The 11,059-nt window shown below is 33.9% G+C and overlaps 1 protein-coding gene and 1 pseudogene across 2 annotated transcripts; one reads left to right on the forward strand and one right to left on the reverse strand.

Annotated features, from left to right (window-relative positions):
* The first annotated feature begins 911 nt into the window (after nt 1–911).
* Nucleotides 912–10,763, forward strand: LOC130800629 (ankyrin repeat domain-containing protein EMB506, chloroplastic). 2 transcript variants are annotated; one of them, XM_057664182.1, is made up of 9 exons: nt 912–1,117; nt 4,782–5,104; nt 6,122–6,564; nt 8,265–8,344; nt 8,490–8,588; nt 8,668–8,766; nt 8,836–8,934; nt 9,020–9,118; nt 10,121–10,763. In XM_057664182.1, the coding sequence occupies exons 3-9, from the start codon at nt 6,168–6,170 to the stop codon at nt 10,223–10,225; spliced, it is 978 nt and encodes a 325-aa protein (XP_057520165.1). In that variant the 5' UTR covers nt 912–1,117; nt 4,782–5,104; nt 6,122–6,167; the 3' UTR covers nt 10,226–10,763. The 2 variants fall into 2 exon arrangements, with proteins under 2 accessions (XP_057520165.1, XP_057520166.1); XM_057664183.1 differs by having other exon boundaries at nt 8,836–8,903.
* On the reverse strand, nt 2,607–2,735 carry LOC130801981 (U5 spliceosomal RNA; annotated as a pseudogene).
* Nucleotides 10,764–11,059: the final 296 nt, after the last annotated feature.

Raw genomic sequence — 11,059 nt, forward strand, 5'->3', positions numbered from 1 at the left:
CTAAACAACCTTAAAAAAATCTAACTTTTGTCAAAAACTACTTAGAATAATCTTTTTTGTCAAAAACTACCTACAAAATTTAATTTTTTGTCAAATACTATCTATTAACGTTTACTGTTAAACATGTGTTAGAAATCACGTGCACTCTGATTTGATTTTAGCAACAACATATCTATACTATACCACACTATTCCTATTTTCCTAAATCCTATAATCTTCCACACAAATTGAAATTAGGGATTTAGAAAATTTCATGGACATGGAACTTGGAAAAATTTAGTAAATTCAAATTGAAATTATGGGATTTACAAGCGCTAATGAATCTTTTTCCTGGACTTTCCCTTGTCCATAAAACCCTCTTTGTATATGGAACACCCTAAAGACATAAATTTTCATTTCAGTTACTAGTAGATTTTGATGCCATTTGATACAAATGAGGTAAGTAGGTGAACAATTTTGCGACATAGATCAAGAAGCGTGAGTTTCAAAGCATGAGCACAAAAGGTTTTAATGGGGAAGAAGAAGGAACATGTTTTTTTTGAAGAAATAACCTGTTTCAATCGAAAATAGGAGTTTATAGTGCAAGATTAGTGTATGAATTTGGCATTGGATTTAAAGAACTATAGTCATGTGATTTAAACGTGAGAGAAGTAACGGAAAATTTGGATGAAAACCATTAAACGTAGTGTTAGACAAAAAAAAAATTTTGTTGGTAGTTTTTGACAAAACAATATTCTAAATAGTTTTTGACAAAACAAAAATATTCTAAATAATTTATGACAAAAAAAAATATTCTAGATAGTTTTTGAAAAAAGTTAGAATTTTTAGGTTGTTTCTGACATTTTTCCATATCTTATATGTATAATAGAAAAACTTAGCACATAAGTAGTTGGGCAAATGGAAACTCACAAAATTAAATTTTATCTGGAGTTCCCTTGCTGCTAAGTTTGAGAGGTCATTTCTCAACAATGCCCTCTGTTCTCTTCACTTTTCATCAAATCTCTTCTCTTCACTTCTCTTCTTTAGGACTAGAACAACCCCAAGACAACACAGCCACGCAATAGCGCCGGTTATTCTGCAACAAGGGCTCTCTAACACCATTGATACAAACATAAAGGTCAGTTTTTGTACACCCAACTAATCATTCTCTTTCTATCTCTTTCATATTGCAATTGCTTAGTGTTAATGAAGAAATAATATTGTTATTACATTTTAGTGGTAATGCCTATCTTATTGTTTTTTTTTGAGGTAAATCTGTAGAGGAGGCATGTACCTCTAGGCATTTAAAAAAAAAATAAAAAAAGGAAAAAAAATTAATGGTGGCGTTGTCTCCTTCCTCTCTTCTCAAATTCGCCATTACTAGGGCTGAACAAAGTTTGGTCTAAACCGCAAAATAAATCGGACCAAATCGTAATTTTAATATTTGGTCTAGTTTACGGTCTAAACGATTTGATCACAGGTTTTTTTCAAAAAACATTACGGTTTATGGTCTGGTCTTGGTTTTTTATTTTTTAGACCAGACCAGACCGCAAACCATTCTATGACCAATAATCTTTTTTTAAAAAAAATCAAATGTGTTGCTACCTTAATATTTCGAGATATAGTTAATTTTAGGAAATTCCACATGGTAGCATTCAGTTTTCATAAAATGCCAGTGGTAGCACTTTTTTAAGAAAATTGCACATGGTACATCCAGTTTATGCACAAACTAGTTGCCGTAGCATTTTCCGTTAAGTTCTTGTTAAATTCCGTTTAATTCATCATTTTGTAATTTTTTTCCACATGGTAGCATCCATTTTTTGTTTAATTCACAATTTTAACGTTTAATTCACCAATTTAATGTTTAATTCACCGTTTAATTTGTTAGCGCCCATAAATGTTGTAATAATTTTGTTTTCATTCAAATTGTTGATATTATAAAGTTCAAAAGATAAGTAGCCAAGCACTAATACTAATACATATTTACTTCAAGCAAAATTAGAGATAATTCTAATAATAATAAAATGATGCACAAGTGGATACAACTAGAGGTGTTCATTCGGTTGATCGGGTCGATTTCGGACGGTTGTTATTCGGTTCGGTTGCATTTTGAATCGGTTATTTTTTGGCTGTGTGTTACAGCGGGTCACACTCGGGTCGAGTCGGTTAGTCACGGTTCGGTTAGAGATCGGTTATTCAAGCTATCGGGTAAGCATCAGTTTGGTGTCGGTTGAAGTTCGTGTCGAGTGTCAATCGGTCTCGGGTTGTCATCGATTACTAATTGGTTCGGTTTTTCGGGTACAGATCGGGTTCGAGCTTTATTTTTCAAGTAGTTATCGGTTACAGATAACTATTGATCGGGTCAATATCGAAATAAGTTAGTAGTCAGGTTTTTAATTGATGTATGCTCATTTACTTACAAAAAATAAATACCGATTGTTTTATCAGATATAGCAAATAGGGGTGTCAAACAGGTTGGGTTGGGTCATTTTCAGGTTCGGATCATATATAAATGGGTCAATAAACCCTTTACCTGAACCTGACTCATTTATTTAATGGGTCAAAAATTGAAACCCCGACCTGATCTGTAGCAGATCGGATCAACCTGCTAATGACCCATTTAACCTATTTTTTTTTAGGTCATTAAATTCATATATTTCAGGTCATTTGACCCATTTAATCTTAGTGCAGCGAGCACACGGTATTCTTTAGTAAAAGGCGAAAGAATAGTTCGCTTTGTGCTCACGGCGTGGCTGCGTAAGTTGGTATGTGATCTGTGGAAGTGATTTAAAGGATTTTTCTTTTATTAATATCTTTCATAGCCAGTGTGGGACAACTTCCTTTGTTAGTGAAAGTCATCAAGTTAGCCGGTCGGGTCAGCTTTTGCCAGCCCTAATAGGCAGATCAATTTATTTCAATTAGTTTATATATATATATATATATATATATATATATATATATATATATATATATATATATATATATATATATATATATATATATATTCTGCATGCAATCTCTTCTGTATAGAACTTGTGTTCTTCCTTTTTCCGTATTATTAGAAAACTGAAATTGGACTTAATTTGCTAAAATTAGGTGAAAATTTGATTCGGATTTATAACAGTTCGATTTACAATCGGTTCGGGTTTGTATCAGTTCGGGTTAAAAACAGTTCGATTTATAATCGATCGGGTTTGTATCAGTTCGGGTTAAAAACAGTTCGATCTTAATCGGTTTTAGTCAGGTTACATTCGGTTACGTGCATAATTCGGGTCGGATTTGACTCGGGTCGATCACTGTTCAGTTCGGGTAACATCGATTAAGGTTTATATGTCGGTTATAAAATTCGGTTGCAGTTCGAGTTCGATTTTGCCCTTTTCGGTTATCAAACGGTTCGAGTGAAGTATCGGTTCGGGTAATTGCGGTTCGGTAAACCTAAAAAACTTACATTTTTTCGGGTCGGATAATTTTCGATTCCAGGTCGGATTTTCGGGTCGGGTTTGTTTTGAACAGCTCTAAATACAACAAAAGGCTAAGGTTTTGTTAGAGGTTATGAACACTGGTTCCCCATCGTCTCCATCAACACCAAATTTTACTTGCCATCTTCCTGTTTGTTAACGGCATTAATCATTAGCTTTTTGTAATATTGGTTTATACATTTTTTTTCATAAATTGTAAAGAAAAAAAAAAGGTAACTTTTTTGTAGCAAATCTTTTTTAGCAGGAAAATACTTGCTTTTATTATTAGAATTATTTCTAATTTTGCTTGAAGTAAATATGTATTAGTATTAGTACTTGGCTACTTACCTTTTGAACCTTATAATGCCAACAATTTGAATGAAAACAAAATTATTACAACATTTATGGGCGTTAAGAAATTAAACGGTGAATTAAACATTAAATTGGTAAATTAAACGTTAAAATTGTGAATTAAAAAAAAACTGGATGTTACCATGTGGAAAAAACTTACAAAATGATGAATTAACAAGAACTTAACGGAAAATGCTACGACAATTAGTTTGTGCATAAACTGGATGCTACCATGTGGATTTGTCTTTAAAAAGTGCTACCACTGGCATTTCATGAAAACTGGATGCTACCATGTGGAATTTCCCTTATTTTTATGTAGTAATATATACTTGAATAATGGTAATGAAATCAACTAATTACAAATTACTCCCTCCGTTTCTTAAAGAAGTTCCTATTTGCCATTTTGGGGTGTTTCATTGTTCTCATAGAGAATCTTTTCATTTATGTAACAAATTTTGAACAAAAATAATTTTCTTTATACTCACTTTAATATTTTTATAATGCTTATGGGCCCCACATATCCTCCATTAATTTCAATTTAACATTTTAATATTCCTTATGGTCCCCATATGTTTCCCACTAACTTTATAAACTAATTTTTTATTAGTTGTGGTCCCCATGTTTTTTCTACTAACTTTTTTTTAAATATTTTTTTAATGCTTGTGGTCCATACTTTTCTCCGATCAAATTTATTATCAATTAAATAATATATCTATTATGTAAAGTATTCTTTTTTTTTTTCCGTGAACAATCTTTTTGGGAACTTCATTAAGGAATGGAAGGATTGTTATATTTGAAGATTATAGGTGCCATATATTTGTATAAATACATATATTAATTTGGCAAAAAATTTAAAATAAAAAATGGTAGACCAGACAAGACCAAACCGTTGTAGAATGGTTTAGTCCAATCCGGTCTGGTGATTTAAACGATCCATTCCGATTTGAAAATTTTCCAAATGAAATTTTTAATTTGATTTAATTTTAATGTCAGATCAAACTGGACCGTGTGCCTAACCATTACCCACCCACAAACAAAAAACCTAAAACTCAGTTACCCACGGCCACCCACGACTGGACGAGTGACGACCCGTACCATCCACCCCTCGCCGGCATCTCTCGCTAGTCGCCACCCCTCACTGCTGCTCACTGAACGAATCCTAAAATCCCTAAAACTCAGTTCGTTGTTCGCCTATTCGCACTTCGCAAACCCACTGCTGGCTGCTACTGCTGCTGCCGTGAACTGGTGAATGTGAAATCAAGGCCATCAGGCCCATCAACGCCGACGGCCCACCACCCAGCTTCAATTCAACTTAGGTATTATTTTGATTTTTGAAATCCCCAAAAGTTAGGGTTTTGTTTTTATTTCAAGTTTCAATTTAGACTACATGTATTAACTTTTCCTTACTTTCTTGTTGTATTTGTTGGCACAGTTTCTCGAATGTATGAACAAATTTTATAAATTTTGTAATATACCCTTTTTGAGCAATAATGTGATTTATGTTTTTGTTTTTTGATTGCATCTTTAATTTTGTGTCAACTCAACCAGTCAGAAGTTTTTACGGATAACATGATAGGCTGAGGGAAGGGGAGACTATACTTACTCCAATGAGACAAAACCCTATTCTCTTTGTATTCATTATGAATACGAGTATACCTTATGTAGGAGTAAGTTGTTTGTTTGATCAAAAGCTTGGATATTTTTATCTTGTGTTGTAGTGAAGTGATGTTGTATCATTGTAGTGGACAAAACACTTACAGGCTTTTAGCATGACCTCTGCTATCAAAGAGCAACATTGCATATATCCTATCCCTCAAATCTGCCTAAATGGCATGCACTTAATGACTTTAGGATCATGATAACTTGTTATTGAGCTGGTTGGATAATTGCTCATTAGGGTATATTAGGCTTCATCACGCGTGGATGGGCATGCTTTCCGTTAATTTGAAGTTACCGCATTTGAATAGGCAACAAACGACGAGTTTTTGTGACACCAAGGTCAAGGGCTTGGATGCCTAACAAGCCCTAGGTTGAATCAATCTAATGAGCTTGTCTGATGTGTCATGTAATGTAGTGATTGAGCTTGTCTGATATAACATGATGAATTTAATGGGTTTGTCTGACTTGGTTGGGGTTTGGTATAACACAGTTCTTGTGGTTTATCTTTTGAGCTTGTCCATTGCTAGGTGCTAAATCAATGGAATGTTAATAGTTAAAATGCAAATATAAATATTTCCTGTAATAGTTTTTTTAAAACTTTTGCGTTGATGTCTTTGTGACCTACTTTCGCCAAAAATGACATTGAGTGGTGCATTTACATGTATGTTTTGTAGCTTCTAGCTCCAAATCAAAAATTGAGAACTATCTTAAGTTGTGTGCATGGCATCCTGTGGTTCCGCTACCTTGCCTCTGAAGGAGCTGTCTTTATTGTCTGCTGTTCCTATTAGAACATCAGGTTTTGCGTCTTGCTGCTTGACATGTTGCCTCAAACCTTTCAATCCCCATTGCAAAGGAATTTTCAATTCTTATGTCATTCGTAAATACTCAAAAGGAAGAGCTAGTGTGGCTGGCTCAGGGCACACTTCTGTATATTCAAATGTTGGGGTATGGGAAGATCCTGATGATGGAAGTGGAAGTGACTATGATGATGAAGAGCAGGAATTTGGAGAAAACGATCTAGATTTTGAGAGTGACTGGGAAGAAGAAAAAGGCTCTCCAGTTGCCACAATAGATAATAAACAAACAACACTCAAGTACAAGGATGAGCTTGCAAAAGGTTTTGAATAGTAGCACCTTTTTTATTTTGTTCTTTTGATGATGTTTATTTTGTTTCTTAATTCTATTTCATTATTCCATTGGCATTCCATGTTGCATGGGTGCAATTAACAGGTTTAACACGATGGTTTGTTATTTTATTCTTTTGATGAAGTTTATTTTGTTTCTTAATTCTATTTCATTATTCCATTGGGATTCCATGTTGCATGGGTGCAATTAACAGGTTTAACACGATGGTTTGTTATTTTATTCTTTTGATGATGTTTATTTTGTTTCTTAATTCTATTTCATTATTCCATTGGGATTCTATGTTGCACGGGTGCAATTAACAGGTATAACACGTTGGTTATTCATTTTGATTGTAAATTGGAAATACGTAACTGGTTTTTTGCAACACTTAACCATTAAAAAATTCTCAATCGGAAGTGTGTTGAAATGAATATACGATGTTTTCACTTGTTTTCTAATCATCTTGGGCAGTGTCTTTAAATGCTATTTTATAAAAATGTCTAAAAGAGCACTGGTGAAAGTGATATCCTGTGTCATACACTTATATCCTTTATGGGGATTGAAGGATGAATGTAAGTCAACCCACTAAACAGAAACTGTTTCACATTTTTGAGCAACTTGTGTAATACTTCACATTTCAGTGAAGTCCATTAGTGGCTTTTGAGCAGAAAAAGTGCGATAATTTTGTGGGACTTGGTGATTATTATGAATTCCGTGACATTGAACTTAGGATAGAAATACCATTAATGCAATTACGGGCAGCTGAAGTGATTGATCATTGAGATAGGTAGTGCAGAAAATTTACCAGTCATCATCTTGTTGTTGCTGATAAGTCAATAGTGGTTGGTTTGGCTTGTGGAAACAAAATTTAAAACATCGTATGAGAATTGTTATGCATTGAGATTAAGGAATATAGGTTAATGTTTATTGGGGTCATTGATACAATTTTGCTGCTATTTGTATGATAACTCTGGTTGTTTATTTATCTGGGAATACAGTCCCGTTTATCTCTCGTTCTACACTGATTAGTCTTAGGCTGCATATATTTGAATTTGGTAATCCATATTGAATAGTTGTTGGTTGGGATTAAGGTTTTGACATTTAGTATTCGATTATTATTGGTCTCATGTATTCTTTCTCTGGAGCTTAACAAAAATGAGTCTTAAGGAATCAAGCCATTCTATTTAAATAAGTTGTATAGAAGCTCCAGTAACGAAGGATATCTTAAGCTCTACTCAACTAGTTGGATACTTGGATAAGAAGCGCATGTACAGTGCTTGATTGACTAATCTAGCTTCAAAAGTATTAGTGTTTTCAAATTCCATTTTGATGCATTGCAGAATTCCTAGAAGTATTATGCTGTGTTTTGTAGATGATGAATTCTTGTCACCAGATCAATATGTCACATGAGATTAAACCTCGTGTTAACTGTGTATGTGTATACTTGTGAATACAGAAGATAAAGATGTTAAATCTCTCTCTAGATGGATATACTGTGGTAGATATCTAAGTAATCTTTGGCAATAAGATACCAAATTGCTTTCTATTTTTTGAAATTTTAACAGCTTAAAGGCTTTTTAATGGAGATTTGATGATAACCTTGTTTTTTCCAAGAATTAACAGTATTCTTTTTGTTAAGGATCTCCTGGCATCATGCTTCTAATCTGAACTTTGACTATGCCTACTTTTTAGAGATCGAACACCTTTTGGAACCAGAAGAATGGAAAATTTTGCAAAATAATCCAGCTCCAAATTTTGAGAGGATATCAACTGTGAGTATTCAGGAAGATTGAAAGTTCTGTACTTCTGCATATTTCCTTTCGCTGTCAAGCATCATTTGTAAAGGCGTATCTGTCGAATTTTTAGGCTTCACTTCTTTAGTAGTACTAAAGTTCTTACCTTTTAATTACCTTGTAGGCAAATTGGTGCCCTCTTCACACCCTTGCATTATCTGGCCAAGTCCATTTTCTTGACCAGCTACTTGAAAAGGGTGCCAGCATTGATCTTCAAGATAAGGTTAGCTTAATCCAATGTATTGTATTTTCTCGAGGAGAGGGAGCTCTCTCATGGAATAACATAAAATTTTTTTGAGCAGAATGGTCTTACTGCTCTCCATGCCAGCATTATTGGTAAGAAGGAAGCTGTTATTAGTCATCTTTTGAGAAAAGGAGCAAATCCTCATATAACAGACAAGGTAATTCTCCTACGGATTTTTAATCTCAAACTCTACTACAATTAAAACAACTTACTCTTTTTTTCACAGGATGGTGTGAGCACCCTTCATTATGCAGTACAAGTTAGTGCCATTCAAACCGTGAAGCTATTGATTAAGTACGATGTAGATGTGAATGCCTCAGACAATGTAAAAATATAAATTTGTCTCTAGACCTTTCGTTTTTCCAAATTTTTACTATGCTCATTTTTTTGGTTTTGGTTCCTTTCAACAGGAGGGATGGACCCCCTTACATATTGCCATGCAAAGTAGAGACAGAGACATTGCAAAAGTCCTGATAATTAATGGTGCAGATAAATCAAGGAAAAATAAGGTAAAACCAACAATGATTTAGCATCCGGTAGCATAACATGTAAAATTTGAGACCCATCTCTGAAATACTTATCATGTCTTGTATGTTCTTTTCCATCTTCTACCCTCAGTACTCTCATGTCTCAACTCTTTTCCCTACATCCAACTGCATCTAATTATCATTTGCTCTTGGAAGAATTGAAGGAGAATTTCTAAAAATTTGGAGAAGATTTACCTGTTCATTTTACTGAATTTTTTTTGTTGTGCTATGAAGACAAATTTGTTTTGAGGTTTATGTCAAAACTTTGGCAATATCTTGACTATGCAATAGATCTTGGCCCTATAAAGAATAAAGATGAGCTAAATAAATTTTGGTCTTTGCTTATGCTCATTTCATGATAACAGAAGCTATTTCTATTTTTCGCATAAGTCTGGAAGAAGAATGCTGTTCTTCAAAATACTAATAGCATAATTCAGACAAAGAAAATCATTGTGGCTTGGCCTCTGATTATATCGGTTTAAATCTTTGTGCATTTGTGTATATATGTTCTCGTATGTCTGTGCATGTGCACGCTTGTGCGTGTTCAGTCTCAGGAGCTAATGAGAGAGAAATTAATTTTCTTTTTCAATGCAACTATCGAACTTATCACCTCGGACTGTCAATGAAGTTGCCATCTTTGGGAATGGTGATTATATCATTTTTTATTCAGAAAACTCTTTTTTCCAATGATCCTCATGTTGCCTGTCATTGTAATTGTCATCTTCCCTTCCCATCCCAAAATTACATGAACAAGCATGCTCACACTCACATGCACACCGCTCACCCTTCTTCCCCACCGCACACACGTGTTTCTCATTTTTTATTTGGCTAGACAAGGTGTGCATGGTAAGCAACATTTTGTTTCTGCTAAATATGGAACATGTTGCAAATATCATGAATGATTCTTGCAAGTTAATTCTAACCTAAGGAAAGAATTGCTTTAAGTTGATCTAATGGATCTGCTTTACCCGCCTTATGTTTTAGGATGGAAAGACACCTTTGGATCTGAGCTTAGCGTATGGAAAAGACTTCAAATCGTATGATCTAACAAAGTTGTTGAAGATTGTAGTTGCCAACAGAGATCGATAAGTGTTGGAGATGGACCTAATTTTGTAAGTGTAGTATATGCCAACTATTTTCGACGGTGTTAGAATCTTCATAGGATATTAAGGCTTATTTTCCATGTTCATTCTCTAGAAGTTGAATAATTTAGAATTAAATTCCCTATTTCTTTTTAAAAACGGAATTATGTTTTCTTTATGCCTTCTTTTTCGCTTTCCTTTTTTAGTTCGGTACAATGGGGTATTTGGGCTATTATAGACTATATTAGTGTTTGAGTGCTGCTTAGCTAGTTTAGACAAGACAAACCAGAAGGCACCAGATATGGATTTGATTTATGTGGTTTGTTTTGTATGAGTGTGCAGTCAAAATTCAACTTTGGAGGCATTAATTGCTCCAAATTACATTATTCAGAGCAAGACTTTGACACCTCAAACACTCGTGTTGAATCCTCCACACCCCTAAGTCCAACCTAGCTATGGACTATGGACATTTCAACATTTTAGTTTGGACCAAAAAATGTAATTTTCTTTTTAAATTAATGAGACTAAATGATTTGGACAGAAAAGCAAGTTCTAACCATTGCTTTTGATTTCTTTACTTCTGCTTGGGGTGCACGTGGTTCATTTTTGGTTTGGTCTGACGCTAAAATCAAAATAGACTACAAATTTTTCGATTCCAAAATTTTTCAGACCTTTACAAACCAGAATTGACCATAGCATATTGTTCTACACTGACAACGATTTTTTGCTTTTTAAATCTTTTTTCTAAGATAATGTACATTTTATGCAAATATTTTGCACATTCAATTGAATCTACATTAGTCATGATACCATTTAATGTGTAATAAGTCATAATTACATA

Source organism: Amaranthus tricolor, chromosome 15, assembly GCF_026212465.1.
Source record: "Amaranthus tricolor cultivar Red isolate AtriRed21 chromosome 15, ASM2621246v1, whole genome shotgun sequence".
NCBI classification, from domain to species: Eukaryota; Viridiplantae; Streptophyta; class Magnoliopsida; order Caryophyllales; family Amaranthaceae; genus Amaranthus; species Amaranthus tricolor.